The 21,602-nt window shown below is 48.9% G+C and overlaps 3 protein-coding genes across 5 annotated transcripts; all 3 read left to right on the forward strand.

Moving 5' to 3' along the window:
• The first annotated feature begins 716 nt into the window (after positions 1–716).
• LOC101769998 lies at positions 717–5,191 on the forward strand. Its single transcript, XM_004982059.4, has 2 exons — positions 717–1,292; positions 4,851–5,191. The coding sequence occupies exons 1-2, from the start codon at positions 789–791 to the stop codon at positions 4,854–4,856; spliced, it is 510 nt and encodes a 169-aa protein (XP_004982116.1). The 5' UTR covers positions 717–788; the 3' UTR covers positions 4,857–5,191.
• Positions 5,192–7,648: 2,457 nt separating this feature from the next.
• Positions 7,649–13,593, forward strand: LOC101784330 (hydroxyproline O-galactosyltransferase GALT5). The gene is made up of 7 exons (XM_004986243.3): positions 7,649–8,363; positions 10,960–11,192; positions 11,493–11,777; positions 11,864–11,992; positions 12,110–12,283; positions 12,703–12,810; positions 13,117–13,593. Exons 1-7 carry the CDS (start codon positions 7,685–7,687, stop codon positions 13,324–13,326), a joined length of 1,818 nt encoding a protein of 605 aa, XP_004986300.1. The 5' UTR covers positions 7,649–7,684; the 3' UTR covers positions 13,327–13,593.
• Positions 13,594–16,508: 2,915 nt separating this feature from the next.
• Positions 16,509–21,307, forward strand: LOC101770406 (protein UPSTREAM OF FLC). Of its 3 annotated transcripts, none has more exons than XR_001163113.3 (7): positions 16,509–17,485; positions 17,704–17,932; positions 18,019–18,088; positions 18,197–18,312; positions 18,430–19,369; positions 20,556–20,900; positions 20,995–21,136. XR_001163113.3 is itself a non-coding variant. In XM_004982060.3 (7 exons), exons 2-7 carry the CDS (start codon positions 17,776–17,778, stop codon positions 21,068–21,070), a joined length of 1,644 nt encoding a protein of 547 aa, XP_004982117.1. In that variant the 5' UTR covers positions 16,511–17,485; positions 17,704–17,775; the 3' UTR covers positions 21,071–21,307. The 3 variants fall into 3 exon arrangements, 2 of the variants coding, with proteins under 2 accessions (XP_004982117.1, XP_004982118.1); XM_004982060.3 differs by having other exon boundaries at positions 16,511–17,485; positions 20,556–20,840; positions 20,995–21,307; XM_004982061.3 differs by having other exon boundaries at positions 16,511–17,485; positions 17,713–17,932; positions 20,556–20,840; positions 20,995–21,307.
• Positions 21,308–21,602: the final 295 nt, after the last annotated feature.

The raw sequence follows: 21,602 nt of genomic DNA on the forward strand, positions 1-21,602 counted from the left end.
CCCCTTAGACGAATTTGTGTCGGGAGTAGAAGTGTAACCTGAATACCTGATCGTGTGCCAAGTTTCTGCATCCCGAACGATGTGTGCGTACTCCAATTGTACCTGCCAGTCTCACAGCCAGTGAGGCTGCAATGGACAGGATCAGCGATCAAGGCCAACTACTCCGGCTACCTGATCGCGTGTCGCCTTCGATACTCGTATATATCTTGGGATTTTTCTCGAGAGGAATCTCGAGCTGATTGATGGCCGAAATCAATCGAAGCGGCCGGGTACATCGGCCGGCGAAGAACAGATTAGGAGGGGGTCCCTCCAGCTGAAACGATAGCGACGTGGCGTGATGGTTTGCTAGTTGCTACTTCTAGAAGGCGACCTTCAGTTTCGGTGGAGTCTTTCACAGGGGAAAGCTCCACCAGTCAGTGTTAAAATCCAACGTAGAGAAACCAGGCAGATTCGCGTGTTAATAAATTCTCCATGCAAACTGAATTGGGCTCAACCATCATTAATGCGGCAAAATTTTCTCATGTTCCAAGTTAATTCTCAATGCAAATTTAGTCTTCATGATGTGGTGTGTGAACATATTCTGGGTGACCGTCGTATCTAATCCCAACCACTCTCTTTGATTAAGAACCAGTGTACCAGTCCAAATTGCTTGTCCCTCAAGTATAAAGAAAAAGGAAAAAAAAATTTCCAATCCAAGTCAAGAACCAGTTTAAAGGCTACTCGGTCTTCCGCATCCCCAAAACGCGAGCACCCACAGCCCCCCAAAAAATCCCAAACCCCCAACGGCCATGTCTCCGCTGCCCCGCCGCCTCCTCCTCCTCCTCGCCGTCTCCGCCGCCGCCACCGCGGCGGGCGGCGCGTCGCTCAAGGGCGCGGCGAACGACCTGCTCCCCAAGTACGGACTCCCCAAGGGGCTCATCCCGGACTCCGTCGCCTCGTACACCTTCGACAAGGCCACGGGCGCCTTCGAGATCCACCTCGCCAGCACCTGCTACGTCCACTTCGGCTCCCACCTCGTCTACTACGAGAGGACCATCACGGGGAAGCTCTCCAAGGGCGCCATCTCCGACCTCTCCGGCGTCCAGGCCAAGAAGCTCTTCCTCTGGGTCTACGTCACGGGGATGGTCGCGCACCCCGACAAGGGCACCATCGAGTTCCAGGCCGGCTTCGTCTCCGAGTCGCTGTCGGCGTCCATGTTCGACGAGGTGCCCACCTGCGGATCTGGTGTCGGCGCGCAGCTGCGCGGCGCCGCGGGGGTGATCGGGGAGCTCGGCCTGCTCCCCGTTGCGCAGGTATGCTTTCTTATTGTTCTGTTGCCCAGAGCGGAATTAGTTCGGTGATGGATGGGAACTAGATCTCTTGACATAGTGCTTCACTTTTGTTTGCTTCAAATCTAGCTGAATTTTGATCTCTGCATGCTAAGTAGTTTTTTTTGGCTCATTTAGATAGAGAGATTGATTCGTGAGGTGCTGTGTACTTGGGATGCACGATCTGACTTAACGAGCCAATTTGACCTTGGTATAGGCTTAGTTTCAGCTTAACCAACAGCTGTTGACTTCTTCTGATGGATTGATTTTAGCGTTGCATGCTAACGAGTCCCCAACTGGCTGATGCAGTAGTTTTTTGGCTCATTAGATAGAGAGATTGATTTGTGAGGTGCTGTGTATTTGGGATGCACGATCTGATTTAAGAAGCCAATTTGACCTTGGTATCGTCTTAGTTTCAGCTTAACCAACAGTTGTTGGCTTGTTCTGATGGGTTGATTTTAGCGTTGCATGCTCACAAGTCCCCAACTGGCTCAGTAATGCATAATTTTTTCTACGAGGTGGCTATTTTTGGTTTTGACTTGGTTGTGTGGTTGAGTTGTCACATGAGATGCGTCCTGGTTTCAAGGGAGCTGGCTGCTTGAGTGTAAACAAAATCCTAGGTGGAACTAGGTGACTTTATATTAAGAAGAAATAGGCACCCAAATTCGCCTCAACAAGTATCCGGACTGGTGGTCTGGTGTGCGTCCAGGCCCTTATCCAACTCAGTTAGGCTCAGTTGCCACCTGGATGAGAGTGTAGCCCGGATAGAACTTATTATCATGGTTATGGAATGTTGAAGACAGACTAGATGTTGTTTGGGTATACCCCAGAGTTGGTTTTCTTTTTCATCTTAGACATCCTCTGCTCATGTCACCTATCTGGCGAACTAAACAACTTCACAACTTGTTTTGCATGAGTTACATCGCTTGATCAAATATACACATCGATCCTGCTTGCATTTTCTAATCCCCTTTCCACTGACTGAGTTTGTCTGATCAAGCCATCTAACACTCCGTTCCAGCAATCAATTGAATGCGCCATTAGGCAACTCCACCAGAGATGTGAATATTGGGATCACTTGTAATAGTTACGAGGATGATGCATGAGTACCTCTAATACTTAGGATAAGGAAAATGAGTGCTATTGTGAATATATTGTGGGGTATACTGCCCACAGCTAAGCACTGCCATTTGTATTACTCCGTCTCTTTCTTAAATAGTTAGCATGACCTTTTCTGGGGGGCCAAGATATGAAAAGAGCAAATTTATGAAGTTAGTAGTTGCAGGGGTATTGGTTTCAAGGGTTTTACAAGTTCAGACTTGTTGAAGAACTCTGTTTTGAATGACTACTGTAGTGATATTTGTTGAAAAATAATTTGAATAATTATCTGTCTACATTTGACTGTAACTGTACAGTAATAAAATTGCTACTCAGAAGCTACTACAGTCCAGGGATTAAACACTTATTTAATGTGTTGGCATTTATTTCTTTCATTTGATGCTTTCACCTATGTGCCAGCAGTGCACTTCGGCATTTGCTCCTCATGGCCTCATATTGTTAGCATTAACCTGAAACGGCTCAAGTATTGATTTTAGTAGATTCATGGAACTACAACCATATTTTTTGCCTTTCCAAATTTACTGTTAAGTACAAATATAAGAAATACGACAACTTAGCTTCACAACTTATATGGTGGACCGCATCAGTATGTTAGTCATGGGTGCTTCATAATAGAGTGGACAGGATTCCCTCACCTATTTTCTTGTTAACTGTACTGCCAAATGGCCACGAGCTGTGACATGGCCATCTTAAATCACAATCTTCTAGCCTAAAGCTGGAATGTTATGGCTAAATTTTGATGGTAAGGTAAGTCTGGTTAGCTAGGGGACCTAGCATCTACTAGAACTTGCCCTTCTAGCATGTCACAAAACGCCATTTTTTCTTTGACATACCAACTCACTTATGATGATCTAGTGACAGCGTCATGGACCACTTGGTGCTGAGACCTGGGAATTCTAGCTCCATATGTGATAGGACTATATGAATCCTAAGTTAGGAACTAATTTGTGGGATAATGTTCTGCACTGAATTAATTTTCCACTGTTGTCTGCAAATATGGGCTGGGAGTTTTTAGTTTGGAATATTAATTGTTTTGAACTGAATTAGGACAAATTTTGAGAGAAAATCACGCCTGCACTATCCTGTGCTTTAGTGAAACCGGTGCTTATAGCAATTTGAAGACTGTTTAATAGTTCATATTATGTTCACTGTCAGTTTGTTTCTTATGTTGTATGTCTTATTTGAAGTATAAGAAAATCAATTATGCCACATGGTGCATTTTGTTGGACCAAATAGGAACATGACTTTTCTCCCCCTGCAATAGGTGTGACTGTTTGGATTAGCCAATTAATTACTCAAGCAATAAAAGATAACAAGTTTAGTTTTCTTTTAAGGGACTATGATTTAGAGTAGTTTATCATTCTATTTGGATTCTATTTGTTGCAATAAAGGCACTGACTAGTATCTAGTGCATTTTAGTAATCCCTTGAGCTTTTGATTCTGTTCTTACAAGGTGGATCTAGTAGTATTTTACTACCCTGGTTTGGGCCCTTACATTAGAAATCAGCTCACCATGGATAATGACTGCATGTGATACCTTTAGCACAGAGCATGGAATCTTGGAACGTAATTATCTACGAAATACTGAAAACTATATGCTTTTTTAGGTCTGCATGAACAAGTTACAAAGAGACTACTCTAATAGCACAAGTCCAGAACATCAAATGAATAAGAACAGCTGGAGTAACTGGTTTCTAATACATAGCATCATATCTTGGGGTGTATTTACTTGTGAAATACAAATACGTATATGCTTTGCCTCTGATGTCGTTGGCAGTTCTGATTCTTGTTGGGATGTTTTAGACGCGATTCACAGCAGGGGCTCACGTGGCAGGTGCTGGTATAGTGGTTCATCGAGAGAAGCTAGAGGGGTTGTTTTATTGCTCAATTCACACAAAGCACAATGCCATCCTCTTAATTAATCCAACCCTAAGCCTCCTGCTTTGGCACGAATGCAACCAAACTATACTCAAGACTCGTAACTTTTCTATCCTCTAACTGGGCTGTAGAACATGGATTGACTCTTCCAGTTCACCATGGACCCTGCTCCAAAATCTGAATGACTGTTGCTGCATTCATCATGGATATTTGGTTTTGTTTTCGTTTCGTGGGATCGTGGTACAAATATTTGGCAGTCAACGGGTTTGGGGAACTGGATTTAGGCATATTATTGGCCATTGAGTATAATGTTGCAATGATTCGAGAAAGAAACTGTTGCGTCATATCATATTTTTGTTGGACTGGTCTCTGCTTTGCGGCTTGTCTTACGCTGAACACTCATGATGTCAACCAAGTAGGCATCTGCATGAAAGTCAAGTTGGATACAATAGTTTGTCTCCGCGTGATTATTTATCGTAGTTACTTTCCAAGTAATTACGACCTCAGTGCTAATAAATTTTACAATGCCTATTTTTCTCCTTCCAGGCCTAAACCTCGAGTTGAGCATCCGCTTCCAGCGACCTCCAGGACCTTCGAGTTTGCTGTCACGGGAGGCCTAGAGTGCAGGAAGTTCAGCTGTCGTCTGTTCTGCCTGTAACCATACCTGGTTGTTGCTCCCATCTCAATGGTAGTGGATCCTCTGTAGAAATGTATATCCATCTGCTGTTCCTGAACCTGTGTAGGTCGTAGATAAAATCCTCAAATCTCTTTGTGCTCATAGTCCCGGATTTCATGTATTTGTGGAACCATGAGCTGCCCCAGAAGTGAAGCGGCACTAGAACGATGCCACTGTTTAATTGATGCGTGGTTCTGCTGAGCTTATCATCTTTCTTGGACGTCGTATGCTGCTGCTATTTCATCCTGTGCGGGCGCCATGAAAAGTTCGGTCTGGTGGGTGATTGATTTTGTTATGTTAATTTGCTAACTGGTGTTGGTCACCACTCACCAGATGTTTTATACTCTCTCTCCTTCGTTAGGAAAACAAAATCGTGCCGTTTAAGTCCAAAGAGAAACGCAATTCTGAAGACATGCAGCAATACCTCCATTACATATCCAACCTGTATGAACAACTAACAGCAACGTTCGTTTGTCAGGTTTCTGCCCATACCAACTCTAAGCATAATTCCGGGCATGTTTAGGCGGGATATAAAGATTATGAAAACCAGCTAAAAAAGCTGTATCACATCCAAAAAAGCACAAATTCTTATAATCCTACGATCTCTCTACCCAGCTACTTTTGAGATTATAGGCACAACCACCGTTTAACTAGTGTCAAAACAGCACGACTATGAACTATCCATCCATAATCTATATTTTCTAGATTATAGCCTCCCTGCGGATCTCCTCTTCCTCCTCAAGGGTAAGTCTATTCTCCTTGACGGTGACAATCTCGCGGGTCCCAGGCGTCTTGCCCGCCATCATGTCAGCAATGGCGTGGCATGGTCAGGTCGACCTTGATGAAACCCGCATCCCACTCCTCGAGCTCCTCCGCGGCGGGCGTGCTTCTCGCAGTACTCCATGACCCTGCCGAGGACCTTGGAGCCAAGCTCGAGGACCAGGGGAACGACGCTGTCGCCGGTGGGGTCGTCGCAGATCAGGTTCCCGAACGTCAGCGACTGCATCGCCACCGCCCTGTCCACCTCGAACACCACGCCGTCCCAGCTCTTGAACTTGAACTTCTTGGCGTCGTCTTCACCAGGCGCCGCTAGGTCGTCGATCACCGTAGTGTCCACCTGGAACACCTTGCGCTCGCATCCCAGGAGCCTGACCTTCCCCTTGCCGTCCTCATCCCAGGACGCCGCCACCACCGAGGAGTCTCCGGGCAACGGTGAAGCAGCTTCCATTTCCGAGTATTAGTGATCGAGTTACTCCGGTGGCTGGTTCTATCAGTTCACCCTCAACTGCAGACCGAGATGAACCGCTTTGATGGCGAAGCCAGACGGAGGCGCTGCTACTCCGCTGACAAGAACTCAAGAAGCTTATATGGATTGCGATCGAGAGCAGGTCGAGAGCGCCGTGATGCTCCGGCTCGTATATGCCGCGGCGCTGCCGTCCGCGGCCATGGAGCAAGCCGCGACGCGGCGTTCTCCGTGGAGCTTAACGCTGCCGTGCCGTGCCGCCGCCCTGAAGAGATCCGCGCCGCCGCGCGCGCGCTTTTGCCACGCCTGCCCAGGCGCCATCCAGACACCACACCGGCAGCGCGCCGTGCCCGCGGCCGAACCCGTCCAGCCGTACACGCCGACGCCGCCTAGCCGTCGAACTGTTGCAATGTACCCTGTTGCAATGTTTGCCTTCGTATAACAGGCCAGGCGCTTGTGCTGCGCTAACTTCTTTCTTGTAGCTCCGCGTCACCAGATCAGTCAGGCGACTCCACGTACACCGCCAGCTCGACCCCCGGTCAACAACAACGTCTAGTCGACGCAGAACTCGAACCCTCCTCGAAGTGGTGACTTGGCATGAACCGAGCCGAAGCACCGAGCAGCCGAGCAGGCCGGCCGGCCCGGGTGGCGGACGCGGATCGTCCCGTGCGATGGCGCCGTGGCACAACCGACGGCGGCATTTCGTCGTTGCCCCCGTTTTCTTCACCGAGTAGGCGTCGTAGGCTCGTAGCGCACCGTTACACACCACCACCACCGCAGCCACCGTGCCGTACCACGCGTCCGTCCCGGCCGTCGCCATCTGCGCCCGCGCTGACTGACTCGTGATCCCCATCTGCCATCTGCTTCAAAGCTGCGGATTCCGGCTTCCAGGCGGCGCAAAGATTGGCTCGCCCCAAAAAGACTGCGCGGGAGAGCGTACAGCTTACCTTTCTGGTGTATGGATCTGTTATCGCAAGATTAAGCGCCAACCAAACAGACCCTCAACTGCACACACATTATTACCGTTTCTATTTGAAGCCGTTTTTTTGGGTTTTCAATTAGGGTGAGCCTGTAAACTATTTTAGATTTTGATTTCGAAGTTGCAACTTATACACTTATCTTATGCAGCTGCTCAAGAAGATCCATAACGCACATTGAATTTGGATTAAACAAGCCGTGATCACCGTGGTACTACTACCTTTTTGGGTACTGTATGTACCAACTCCCCAAGCGAATGCCAACGTTCTTGGGTGCACACCAGCGATGATCAAACCGCACCAGACAAGAGCAAAAAAGCAACTCCGAAAGGACGTGCACGCAAAAAAGCAGCCCCCTCCCTCTTAAACCCCGCAGAATTTCCGAAACGCCGCTCGGAACGCACGCCGCGCCGCTTTTTCCATCCCCGCCCCCTCGTCGCCTCGCCACCTCCCCCCTCCCGGAAAAATCCAAAACGCGCCGCCCATGCGCCGGCCGCGCCGCGTCGGCGTCGGCGGCGGCCTCCGCCCGCTGCTGCTTCTGCTCCCCTTCGCCGCGCTCCTCTCCGTCGCCACCTTCTCCCTCCACTCCCCCGATCGCCTCGTCATCGACGCGCCGCGGCAGCTGTCCCCGACGTCGCGCCACGTGCACCGGCTGGCCGTCTCCAGCCTCGACGTTCCCGGCGCCGCGCCTCCGCTCCACGGGGCCGCCGCGCGCGCGTTCCGGTCCGGCGGGCGCCTCCTCCGCGACGTCCTCTCCTCCCCCTCCCCCTCGTCCTGGTCCTCGTCATCCGCCCCCGCGCCGCCGCCCGCGGGTGTCGTCGGCGCGACGCGGTGCCCGGCCTCGGTCACGCGGTCGGGCGCGCAGCTCCGCGGCGTGGGCGGCGGCGCCCTGCTGCCGCTGCCCTGCGGGCTGGCGCTGGGTTCCCACGTGACGGTTGTGGGCGCGCCGCGGCGGGCGGCGGGCGCCACCGTGGCGCAGTTCGCGGTGGAGCTGCGCGGGGAAGGGGATGGGGACGCGGCCCCGAGGATCCTCCACTTCAACCCGCGGCTCCGTGGGGACTGGAGCCGCCGGCCGGTGATCGAGCAGAACACCCGCTTCCGCGGACAATGGGGACCCGCGCTTCGGTGCGAGGGCCATCGGTCGCGCCCGGAAGAGGAGACCGGTGCGTCGGTGCTCTCATCTCTTCGCTTCCTTGCTGTGCTGCTAGTACCAGTACTTTTTTCATGTCCGCTTCATTATTGCACGGTAACAATATTATATGAACTGGTCGAAGAAGGCAGATTACTGTTGGCCCAAATGCGTGACGAACTAGCTTCTAGCAAAACAAACGTGATGGTACTCAACCGAGTAAATTACCATGTTAGCTTGCATTAAGAGAGCCATGTCGCGCCTTCACAGTAGGTGTTAATATGATTGTGGCCTTGATCGTACGGTTGGTGCGTAAAAGGCTCCTCCTTTTTGGGATGTTCCATTAATTATCATAGTAGTAGCTTTTGTCCTGTGCGTTTATTTTTCTTTCAGTTTGATCGGCATCAATCAATTCTGGGAAACTATTCAAAACGGAAATTCAAAACGGAAATTGCTACCACTGGCCATGTTTCTCAATTCTTACTACTAGTTAAGGGTCTACTAGTTAAGGGTCTGTTTGGTTGCCTGGCTAACTCTAGCCTGGCTAGAATCTGGAGCCAGACTAGCCTAAGCCTGTCTAATGCAGTGCAATCTGCTCATGTTTGATTGCTTGGTCAGCCTAAGCCTGGCTAGTATAAGATTTTATTTGGTTGGTTGTACACGTTGTTATGATGACCTTGTACAAGGCATAGGTGAATTTACCATCCTATTTCATCCTCTCTTCTCCACCACCTTCAACCACATCCTCCCTCACCTCCGCCCACACCCTCCTCCTCACCACTGCCCTCTACCTCCCTCTACTTCCTCCCCCCGCCCGACTTTTCCCGGCAGGTGAGGCCCGCCCACGCCGCACGGCCGCTGCCGGCCACCGCGGGCGAGGTCCTCTGCGTGGGACCGCCACCGGCCGCTGCAGGCGAGCTCCTCCACGCGGGCTGCTGCCGGCCGTGCGGGCAAGGTCCGCCGCGCAGGGCCGTCGTCGGCCGCCGCGGGTGAGGTCCTCCGCTCGGGGCCGCCGCCGGCCGCCGCGGGTGAGCACCTCCGCACGGGGCCACCGATGAGCGGAGTGAAGAGAAGACTGGGAGGTGAGTCAACTCGAGGGGGTGCCTGCGCGGAGCCCGGCTTCGTGGAAACGCTGGATCTGGGCGTTCCTAGCAAGCCTGGCTAAGACCCCCTCCTTGCATTAGTGGAGCTTGGCTAAGAGGGTTATACAGGCAACTAAACATGAGCTAGTTGGCTCTGGGAAGCCTGGCTAGAAGTTAGCCAGGCAACCAAACAGACCCATAGTCGGTCCAAGTACCATCAAAGAGTGGAACACAGTAAGTTAGTTGATCTTCTTTCACATACTGATTGAGCATTGCCATACTGAATGAGCCCAAGAACATCTAGTTATTTTGGCACAACTGTTGTGGTTCTTGCCAACAATAAGTTTTCTTCACTTGCTTGATTTGATGAACAGGGACTTGCCTCCTTGTCTAGAATAGCCAAGCCATGTGGATGGCTTACATTTTACTGTAGTTCTCTGTCAACATTTTTACTAGGGCAGTTGCCAGTTGGCACATTTGGTAGAGGCAAGGAAGAAGTCCAAATTACTCCCCTCGAGTATAACCAGAGTTTGGATAACCCCCTAAAGTATTTCTTAGTTCAGTTTACCCCTTAACACAATTTGTCTTTTTTTTTCTACATGCACAAGTGGAGCCTTAAGTTCAAATTTTGCAAGATGATAGCAGACATCATAAGACATGATTAAAAAAATATATCATGAATTCTTTATCATTATTTTGATAGGTTAGGATATTTAATAATAAAATTTATCCTTGAGATGCAAAATTATATACAAACTAATGATGAAAAATTCATAAAATATTTTTTAATATAGATTATGATGTCCACTACCACCCTGCAAAGTCTCAAATTAAAATTCAACTTGTGTATGGAGAAACGAAAATGACAAATTGCATTATGGTATAAGTTGAACCAAATAGCATAGTTTAGGGGTAAATTGAACCAAAACATAGTTTACGGGAAATCTGGATTTCCTCTATACTTGAAGGGAGTAATTTGGACTTTTTCCTAGAGGCAATGCATGGGTTGTTCATTTCCATTCCCATGACAGTGATAATGTTACCATTTCCTTTTCTAGTGTTCGTGTTTCTGATCTAGTGTGTCCATTAAGTTGTTGCTAGTACTCACTCGACAACAGATGATAAACCCTGTTATAACTTATAACTGAACCTCACATCAAGCATTTGTACTCTGAGTGCTCAATTGTGCAACCAGCAATTACACAGCTAGATTAGCAGTGGATGCCCTTTTCTTTTCTTTCCTTTTTTTTGGAAGGGGGATACCATTTCTCTTGTCTTCCATAATCTTTATATATTGTACAAAATGTTTCTATTAGCGGAACACATTTCGATATTATAGAGGGGATCTTGTTTCTACACAATGCTGCCCATGCCCAATATCCCCATATAAGATATATTTAACTGATTTCAACAGGATACCTGTCTGATAACATGATGATATTCTATTTCTATATAAATTATTTGATTGAAGTGATAAATGTTGACTTCATGAAAAAGTCTGGCAGGTTATTATTGTCAGATCTCTTATGTTGCTAACCTGTGGCGCAGTTGATGGATTGGTAAAATGTGAGGAGTGGTCTGGAAAAGTTAGGGACACATCAGAGGAGTTGAAGAGATTGTGGTTACGGAACCGTATTGCTGGACAGAAGGGCAGAAATTGTATAGATTGGCCATATCCGTTCATGGAGGATGAATTGTTTGTTCTAACACTAAGTGCTGGTTTAGAAGGCTACCATTTTCATGTTGACGGGAAGCATGTCACTTCTTTTCCTTACCGTGTTGTAAGTTGTGCTTCCTTTCCAAACCTTCCTATTTTGAATTAATCTGTCTCTTTTATGAGTGCTGCTAGTTTTACATTGAATTGTGCATCAGGATGTGTGCATTATCATGCTTTTGTTCAAATTTTACATAGTGCAGCACACATTCCAATGTACTATGAATGGCTTATGGCTAGGATAAGGGGTAGTTACGCACGTAGGTGCACATGTGCTGCTACTGTAGATTATCATTTAAAATTCTTACTTGATTTCTTTGTTGCAAGATGTTCTGATGTGTTAGTTCAATACTTTTCTTCTTTCAAGGGCTTTGTTCTTGAGGATGCCACTATCTTGTCTGTGATTGGTGACATTGACGTTCAATCAATAGTAGCTGGTTCATTACCAACAGCTCACCCTAGCATTGTCCAAAGAAATCTGGAGTTGCTAACAGAACTAAAAGCCCCTCCTCTTGCTGAAGAGAATGTAGAGCTATTCATAGGCATTCTTTCAGCGGGGAACCATTTCACTGAACGCATGGCTGCGAGGAGATCTTGGATGTCTTCAGTACGAAATTCCTCCAGCGTGGTGGCTCGGTTTTTCGTTGCATTGGTAATTTTAACACCTCGGAACCTTTATCTTGCCCTCTTTTGTCTTGTTCATATGAACATAAATAACTTAAACATGATGTAGGGCAGAATGGCAGAAGAGAAGTGAATGAAGATTTGCTGAAAGAGGCAGATTTCTTTGGGGACATTGTCATTGTGCCTTTTGTGGATAGTTATGATCTGGTTGTTCTGAAGACAATTGCCATTTGTGACTATGCGGTATGTAGCACTAGGGTGGATATGAAACGAACCTATCATACGAGTATTTGAAGTACATTTCCTGACAGTTTTTATACATTGCACTCTCTGAGTTGCATTTTACATTGTTGTTTGAAGGCTCGTGTTGTTCCGGCGAAGTATGTCATGAAGTGTGATGATGATACCTTTGTTAGACTTGATTCAGTGATGGCTGAAGTCAAGAAAGTCTCAGACAGCAAAAGCTTGTATCTGGGGAACATGAATTACTACCACAGGCCACTGCGGGAGGGAAAATGGGCTGTCTCATACGAGGTGAAGTGACGAACTACTGTATTTTTCACCTTTCTTGAAAATGTTATAAGCAAAGCTTCTTTATGATATACAGACCGATTATTACTCCACTTGTTTGGCTTGAGATACCAGAACTAGCGAAATGCACCTCTTACAAACAGATCAAAGAGTCTGCTAGGATGGCAAATCAAATACAACAAACAGCTATCATTCTAGCAGTACTACAGTTCTTCTGAATTTGACTGAACAAATGGTTTGCAACGCATTTTACTTGGCATGTAGCTGGATGTCACTTCATGGGCATCACAAGAGCTATAGTCGTCAACATGAATGCATTGTTGTTTTGTGTAGGATAATTGCCTTGTCACTAGTGCAAGCATAGTTGAGTTAGCCCTGTATCAGTTGAACTGTTTTTGTAATATTCCTCTATCAAATTCCAGGAGTGGCCCAGAGAAGAGTACCCGCCCTACGCCGATGGTGCAGGCTACATTGTTTCTTCTGACATTGCAAACTTTGTCGCATCTGAAATGGAGAAGGGAAGACTAAATGTAAGCTCTGTCTCCACTTACTATCTCCATTTTATGATCATTTCGTATCAAACAGCAGAAGATTTTGTGCAGCATCTGCAAACTGCTTATGGCCCACTACAGCACTCAATAACCACCTGCTTTAACTTTGGTTCCCTTGGATGATGCCACTCTTGACGGAAACAGTAAAAACATGAACCCAATCATGCCTGACCCTGAAAAGGTTTACCAAAAGCCAAAAGCCGGAGCCCATCTCCAATTCACCATGCAGTGCTGTTGTGCACGGGCGCTTAGCAAATGATTGCATTTCCATTGCGTTTTCTCCAGCTGTTCAAGATGGAGGATGTGAGCATGGGGATGTGGGTGGGGCGGTTCAATAGCTCCGGGAACTCCGTGGCGTACGTCCACAGCCCCAGGCTCTGCCAGTCCGGCTGCGTCGACGATTACCTGACCGCGCACTACCAGTCGCCAGCGCAGCTGGTGTGCCTCTGGGAGAAGCTGCGGCAAGGGAGGCCACAGTGCTGCAACGCAAGGTGACACAGAGAAAACTCTGCCTCTGAAAGCTCACCTCGGCAATTCGGCATACACTTCCCTGGGATAGCAGGGTGCAAACCACAGGTAACGCTTGTACATTGGAGGGTACATAGCTGCGTTTTTTCCACTGATCGGAAGCAGTGTGGTGAACACAGAATACGTCGGATGAAAGGATAGTTTACACGTCATATCTGTAACATAATCCAAGCATATTATATTTATAACAATCTCTCTTGGTACATAAATTATACGTGTCACAGTGTACTGTCACCTGGATACTGGCGTACTGCTGGTCCAAAAAGAATGCTCAGCCGAATTGTTTTTCGGCATCAGGCTCATGTATGCAGTTACTCAACTCCAGAACGGAATGTCTGCGAGATCAGGCCATCACTACTGTTAAACAGCCGAATTGCTTCTCTCTCCTTATTTTTTTGTCAGCTGACGTGCCGTGACAAAAGAAGAGCACGGCTATTGCTGTGGCTTGGCCGGCCCGACCGTGGCGACGACCCTACTAACATGCGCTCGGTGCTCCTGTCTGGCTTCCTCGACGTCCTGTCTGCGTCTGTGTTCCTGGCTTCCTCTGCCGCCACTGTGTAGTGGCCGTGCCCTCCTACTGAGGTACTGTTGGTGGGTGACTTGGGTTATACGCGTGGTTAACCTTCTCGTTCGCAAGTAACTGAGCGCTTTGCTGAGACTGATTGGTTTCTCCTGGATGCTTTATTGAGATGCGCACACGGTGCATCTGCAATGTTACCCATGCCAGATCACGGGTATGTTCTGACGAACAAAATATAATCTCAATTGTTGCACATGCTCTTTTACGTGGCATAGAGATGATCTAGATCTCTGTTACAGAATCTCTATGCCATGTACTTAAAAGAGAATGTCAGGGTAAAAAAAAATACTTAAAAGAGAACGCAGTACAACAGTTTTCCAGGAGATGAAGGAGAAAACGACTATTCAGATTTTGGAACATCTAAATTTCTAGGCAGGAAATACATTGACATTGATGAGGGGTTCAGATCCTGACATTGATGGCCTTTAAAGCTTTTAATTAATGGCGCTGCTTTGCAACGCGGCCGAGAGTGTTGCTCACCCCTGTACTGGAACCATTTACTGCTGCTTCCATCTTTAATTGGACGTTGGTACGATGTTTGCCTCTACCCCTGCTTTACCTGATCGATGCAAGTACTACATTTGCCGGATGCCCACAACTGAGAAGTGCCGTTAGCAGCATGGCATTCTCCTATTCTTTCTTCCCCTGCTTGTTTCATTTTGCATGTTTCTTTGTTTGCTTGCCGTGTCGATATTTATAGCTATGCCTGCAATACCACAACCTCGGATCACGATAAATAATAAAAAGAAAAGGTTTTTGTTTCCATATCTTCACGGTTAGAACGTCTCCAACAAGAAAGTGTTGTGCTACTGGTGTTACAGTGATATTTTAAACAAATAAATAGTGTACTAACGTCCTATCAAGCCGTGAAGATCTAAGCTCGCACGTCTCCGGATACTCCCCCCTCTTACCGCACGAGCTCCGAGCTGTCCTGCTACACCAACTTTCTTTTCTCTCTTTCCGGTTGAGCTAGCAGCTATCTCATGCTCTTGGAGACGCAATGCATGATCTCAACCATTTCTCAGTCCAAAATTTCCAGCTTAAGTATTTGCAAGTCTTGACTAAAAAGTTTCACTATCCATCGTGCTATGTGTGCAAATCTATCTAACAACCTGAGGACCAACAAGAGCCAAAAATCGAAGGCAACGACGGGAAGGTAAACGATGGCAATGCTCATCGGTTCGGATCCTGAACTGTACTATGCTCATTGCTTACCCTAGCACGAATGGCAATGGCATACTATTTTTCCTTTTATTATGGCGCCATGGCATACTATTGGCATTGCGCGCTGCTACCATATGCTAGCACCTGTCCAAACGGAACAGTTTGCCTATGGCTCTATTGCTTTGACTTTTGGCGAAACGAGGCAAAGGGCAAATAGCCTTTGATTTATTGCATTGGGTAGCTGGGCTGGCCCATGGACCCATACCCCTCTCATCAGGCAGGGGGATTTCAGGAGCCGCCCAGGCCACACGGCTCCCTAAACTTCCTCTGACGATGTGTGATCCACTGATCCTGCTCCAGTGTTTTTTTTAATTGCATCCTTCTCAGTGTTGATTCCCGGTCAGAGAAAAGTAAAGACATGCTGCTGGCGAAAATTAAACCTCCCTGCAGTCTTAGGTCGTTTTCTGCCACTCTGTCGTGTGATTCTTGCTACAGAGTGTATGTACGTGATGCATTGTGGTAGGAGTCTTTTTTTTTTAAAAAAAAAAACAAATGGCCGGTTCGCCGTGCGCCCCATTTTGCCATTTTTACTTACCATTTTCCCCGGCAAAATGGCACGCACATTGCCCACTAACACGGCATGCCTACAGTGAGAATTAAACAGAAAGCAATCCCGGACGCTGTGCAACGTGCAGTGCGAATTAAAGCGGGCCGCCGCGGCGGTGCGCAAACAATCCTACAACGAGCACTAGTACTAGAGATTAGCCACCCTACTTAACATAACGGGTGGGGTATTTAATGACTCCCAAGGACATTTGGGAGGACGGATGCTACCATTCCTCCCCTCCCCTCTCCTCTGTGCGTGTCTTTACCGTGCCGTAAAGCTGAAACCTTTTCGTGCAGGGCGCTCCAGCAGTTTGTTACGGCGCAATGATTGCCGCGCCAAACCTTTTCTGTTTCCCTCGCGGGTCGTCCGTTCTGTCTCGGCACCACACTAGCAGCAGCAGCAGCTAAAGCTAGCCTCCAAGAAATCGAGACAACCCCCGGTCAACCGATGGTCAGGATAGGTTCGGTCTGTTTGCGCTTTGCTTTTGCATGGACGAGGACGACGATGATGGGAAGATGGAGGTATCGCTTTGGAGGGACGTGGCACGGCAGCGCCTCATGATGCTCGCTCGCCTCCACGGTGCACGACACCACGAGGAACGCTACGGCTAGCCGGCTACGGAAGGCGGTGGCCACGGCATCCAGATCCAATCCCCCATGCGGCCATGCCCCGTCCTCGATGACGCTAATCACCCCCCGACGCGAGCGGGCGCAGCGCAATCAATGCCACCAGCAGCCCACCCTTGGGGCCCCTCCTCTCCCTGACCCTGACCTCTCCTCCATCCCTCGCGCACAGTCGAACCGGCCACAACCGTAACGCCACTCCGGGCGGCGTCCACTGTTCCCTCCTCCCCGCCAGCCGTCACCACTCCCAGTACCCCGCTGCTTTATTCCCCTGCCCTGCGCTCTCTGCTCTCAGCCTGCGCCCGCCACCGCCCCCGCTGCCGTTTGAGGTTTGACCTCGAGCTCCCTCCCGCACTCGCGCCCCTTCCTCCTTTCCCTTTCCCCGCCATTAACCTGACGCGCAGCTGCCGCAGCCGCAGACAGACCTCGCGGAGTTGCAGTCGAGGAGGACGACGACGACTCCCCTCGGCCCCGCGGCCCCACGAGCGAAAAAAGTCATTCCTTCCGTGCTCTGCTCGCCCGAAAAGCTCCCGTTTTGCAGGCCCCGTGCCCGCCATTACGCCCCGCCCCCGGCCCTCGATTCAATGCCCTCATTTCCTCCTTGAGCTCTCTCCCCGCACCTCCTTCCTCGTGCCGGAGCCCGGAGCTGCAATTGCAATCGCCCTTCTCGTGCAGTCGTGCTCCTTCCTACCTCACGCCTCGCTGTTGACACCCTTTTGAGGCTTGGAGCCGCCTGCTTGTCCGCTTCCTGCCTCGCACCCACGACGCCCAGCCCACTCCAGTCACCCATCGCACGTCGGAAACCTCCAATCCCCGGTTTTGTTTGTAGCCATCCCTTTGGCCCTTCCCGTGGTCACATCGCCCTCCCTCCCCTCCCTGCAGCGTGCGCCCAAATGAAATGAGAGCAAAGTTCGGCCTCAGTTCCCCGGCGTCCCGTCCCCTCATGTGCCCGCGCCAGTGAGCGATCCTTGGCCGGACCAGCCGCCCGCCTATCCATCCCCTCCCTGCCTGGCGATCCTTGGCCGGGTCCTCTTCTCGTCCAGATTCTGATCGCTGACAGAGTCCCAATCTCGGTGGCGCGCCCTCGCCTCCCTCGCCCGTGCGCTAATTTAGACAGGGGTTTCGAGGCGGGCTTCGGACTTGGAGTTCGAGGTACGCCCCCGCACTCTGCTCATCTGCTGACTGTAGCGTGTACTCCTCCTCCCTGTTTCCGTTTCTTTCTTCTTGTTTTTTTTACTCGATGGGAAAATTGGGAACTCCCTAGTAGATACTCCATTGGAGGCCCCTGATCTTGTTTTTAGCGCCGTTTGATTTGAGGCGCGGGTTTTCCGGATTCCTGCCGTCTTCTCCTGCTGCTGAGGCGACTGCAGTTTCCCCAGGTGCGCGCACCGAGAGACCAGAGCCTCCTCCCCGAGCGGAAGGAAGTTGAGGAGCAGCCAACAATGGAGAGCCGAGGGCGGCGGCCGCGGACCCCGGAGCGGCAGAGGCCGGCGGCGCGGAAGGTGCCGGTGGTGTACTACCTCACGCGGAGCCGCCACCTCGAGCACCCGCACTTCGTCGAGGTGCCGGTCGCCTCGCCGGAGGGGCTCTACCTCAGGGGTCAGTGGAGTTGCAGCTTCTCTTTCCCCACGGGTAGTCTCTACCTGTGCTCGTTTAATGGCGATTGCCTTTTGGGGGTTTTGCAGATGTCATCAACCACCTCAACACGGTGCGCGGCAAGGGCATGGCCGCGATGTACTCGTGGTCCTGCAAGAGGTAATGCAAGACTGCAACTCTTTTTCCTTGGCAGGGATTTTTTTTAGCTGTTTTTCTTGCCGATTTTTTTGGGTGTTTGCGTGTTGATCGGTCAGCTGTTGGTTTCAGGAGCTACAAGAATGGGTTCGTGTGGCACGACCTTGCCGAGGACGACCTCGTCCTCCCGGCCACCGATGGCGAGTACGTGCTCAAGGGCTCTGAGCTCGTGGACCAATCTTCTCCAGGTAAGCAGAAAATTTTACCCGAATTCGCATTTGTTTATCTGGAGTCGAACTAGAAAATGCAGTGCTGAGTTCCTGACAATGTTGGTTGCTGATTAGTACTTTTGCCTGCTTACTCAGGTCAATTATACCCTGTCAGTAACGGCAACCACAAGCAACAGAGCAGGCTGAAAGAGGGTGCACGGCAGCCATTGCCAAGAGAGCATTCCTACCCATCCTCCCCTCCTAGCGTGATAGTAAGAGAAGCCAAGCCCCGGCGTTCACCGTCTGTGCCTTCACAAGATGAGGACGACACCCCCTCGCCGTGCAGGGACCGCTCCTTTGGGACCATGTCGCCGGAGTTGGAGCCCCGGAGGAATGAGAGGGCTCAACTATCAGCGAGTGGGTCTGCAAGCCCAGCAGAGTTCAGAGTTTACAAGCCCACTGGTTGCATGGATGCTGCAACTCAAACTGATGATCTTGGCAGAAGATCCGGTCGGAGAGCACCCGAGATGCGCAAGAAGAGTCTGAGCACAGATCATGATGCTGTAGTTCGTGAAATTACCGAGTACCGGCAAAGCCATCCTCGCCGGTCAGCAGATCTCCAAGGGATCTCCAGGGAACTCCTGTCCCAATGTGCTACTCCATTGAGCATACCTTCAACCCGTGTCAAGTCGGAGAGTTTAGAGTCCTTGATACGAGCGGATAACATGACGAACAGCTTCAGGATTCTTGAAGAGGAGGATATCGTTGTGCCCACCTGCCCGAAGCTGAAGCCGACTAATGTATTGATGCAGCTCATCACTTGTGGCTCCCTTTCGGTGAAAGATCATGAAAATGTCGGAATTGTTCAGGCATACAAGCCCAGGTTCCCAAGCCTGAAGTTCCCATCGCCGCTAATTTCTCGCACCATGATGATGGGTGAGCTTGATTACCTATCAGAAAATCCCAGGTTAATGGGAATGAGGTTGGAAGATAAGGAATACTTCAGTGGGAGCCTTATTGAGACAAAGATGCAAAGAGATGTTCCAGCTGAAAGGTATTCAGCGCTTAAACGGTCTTCCTCCTATAATGCAGAAAGGTAACTTCAGTACTTCACTATGACCTTAATCATGTACTGAAATAAGTTGACATTTGGATATTGTTTCTGGGTAAACACAAATATATCTAGACTAACTGTACAAATAGTACCAAATTCTATGACAATATTTAGCAAGAGCACCTCGACTGTCAAGGCAGAATTTGGATTTTATTAATTCTGTTTCCTTTTGCAAAATTATTTTATATTTTAATCATTATAATAGAGCCAATTATATGGGTGTTGAATCCAAAATTTTGTACCAACTGTTGATAGGAACCCAACCCATAATTGATCTTACATTATGCAATTTGGTTGGGTTGGTTTACGCTCGGATCAGAGTTAAGAGTTGGAAAAGAGCCATTACTGGAGAATATTTATGAACACGAGGACCATTGCTTTTGCAGTTTGTGCAACTGGGTTGATAGCAGAAACACTGTACGGTTGTCATATAATGCCATCATGTAGCTGGCATGTATCTATCAAACAAAATAGCAAAGTACGGGAATCTACCTAGCGGGAGAGAATTTGACGTCTGCACGGTCCAAAATTGGTAACACGAGAGATGTAAATGAGGTCTAGGACAACATGACAAAACACTACTAGCTCTCCGATTTATCCATTTCTTCTTTTACTTGCTTGTTATCTGATTAGAATGTTAAGATCATCGTTAGACATGGTCCATGACTAGTTAGGGCGAACTGGCTCAATAAAGATGTCACCAGACAGTATATAAAAAAAGATGTCGCCCGAAAATACAGAGGGGGTGAATTTTCTTTCTGTTACTTTCTTTGTCACCGATTCACTTCTGAAATTCTGGTGATTCTCTCATTCTCACAACACGAGAAGCTTGTCAGACTTAGAGGACCACATTGCTTGGCTGCCAGGCAAGATTCTCCTGTTGCTCTACTGAAATACAGAAGTGACCCTGTTGGTTCATCCTCATGAACAGTCTGTTGCTGTCCTTACAAGCTGTCATTCTATTGGTGGGACCATTTTTTCAAAAAAAAAGTACTGCTACTACAAAGACAGTAGGTTCCAGTCTATCTGCATTGCAACTGGATCAAGGTTTCTTCAGCCTGTTAAAATCCGAATTTTACCTGGCAGAATCACATGGCGCACTTGATATATGAACTTTATTAGCTTATTTATGGTGGAACATGCTCTTACACGTGAATTACATCTGCAGGGGTGGCGGGACTCTAGATTGCACAAGATCTGATGAGGACACAACCGACACATCATCACGCTCGAGGTGCCTCCCCCGGACGCCGATCCTGTCATCCTTCCTACATCCGAAGAGCGACTCGCTGAAATCCCCAGTCTCAGACTGCCGGAGGAGCTCCTCAGCGAGGCAGGACTGCGACCTGGCGTCCGGGGATGGGAGCAAGAGGTTCGCCGACGGCTCAATCACGTCAGCGGCGAAGGCAGACTCGTTCAGGAAGGAGGAGAAGCTTGTCAAGATCGAGGAAAGTTAAGTGTCGCTCGTGGCCTCTCTTACCTGAAACTACTGTGAACTCTTTGTCAGTGCTGGGTATGCACTCGATGCTTCCCTCCCAAGAAACAATGAAACTCAAGCAATGATACGATGTTGGTATTGAGGGTTGTGTTTTGAACCATTTGTGCAGGCTGTCGTCCGGAGCTCGCGTTGTGATCCAGTACACCGTCCCTTGCAACGAGAGCGACGAAGGCTCTGAACGCTGACAATGCAGGGATCCTGCTGCTGCTGTAGAGAGTTTATCCTTGGAAGATTAGCAATCAAGGGATTACATTTCTTGAAAGTTGAAACATGCATTTAGCTAGGGGATCCTTTTTTTGTGGTTGTTTTTTTTACCTTCTTCCTTAGAGGTTTATCATGTCTCATTGTCATTTTGTAAGTGCCTATTAAAATTTATCTGTTATGTTTTCCTCCCCTGTGGTTTCAAAATAATTTCTGCTGGTGAATATCGATGAGTCTGGCTGACCAGCGTTTGCTCCCCAAAAGTGGCTCTCTGTTTTATGCTGGGCCGTGTATGCAACCCATAGGTCCATGGGCCATAGCTTCGCCGTAGAAGCGGGAGCCCATGGCTTGTTTTCGGCTGGGATGCGCTGGTTGGCTGTTGGCTCAGGCAGATGAACTTATAGAGCGACTGGATCAAGTGTCTGAAAATTGCCTGATCTACTCCACAAGTCAGCAACACCGGCCAAGCTAATTCCTATTGCTAACGATAGCTTCTCCAGTTTATAGGCTTATAGC

Source organism: Setaria italica, chromosome IX, assembly GCF_000263155.2.
Source record: "Setaria italica strain Yugu1 chromosome IX, Setaria_italica_v2.0, whole genome shotgun sequence".
Lineage (NCBI taxonomy): Eukaryota > Viridiplantae > Streptophyta > Magnoliopsida > Poales > Poaceae > Setaria > Setaria italica.

Coding starts and splice junctions, on each gene's coding strand:
- LOC101769998 (XM_004982059.4), top strand. CDS start 789: ATGTCTCCGCTGCCCCGCCGCCTCCTCCTCCTCCTCGCCGTCTCCGCC.
- LOC101784330 (XM_004986243.3), top strand. CDS start 7,685: ATGCGCCGGCCGCGCCGCGTCGGCGTCGGCGGCGGCCTCCGCCCGCTG. Junction 8,364..10,959: donor GCGCCCGGAAGAGGAGACCG/GTGCGTCGGTGC, acceptor CCTGTGGCGCAG/TTGATGGATTGGTAAAATGT. Junction 11,778..11,863: donor CTCGGTTTTTCGTTGCATTG/GTAATTTTAACA, acceptor GATGTAGGGCAG/AATGGCAGAAGAGAAGTGAA.
- LOC101770406 (XM_004982060.3), top strand. CDS start 17,776: ATGGAGAGCCGAGGGCGGCGGCCGCGGACCCCGGAGCGGCAGAGGCCG. Junction 18,313..18,429: donor CGTGGACCAATCTTCTCCAG/GTAAGCAGAAAA, acceptor CTGCTTACTCAG/GTCAATTATACCCTGTCAGT. Junction 19,370..20,555: donor TCCTCCTATAATGCAGAAAG/GTAACTTCAGTA, acceptor TTACATCTGCAG/GGGTGGCGGGACTCTAGATT.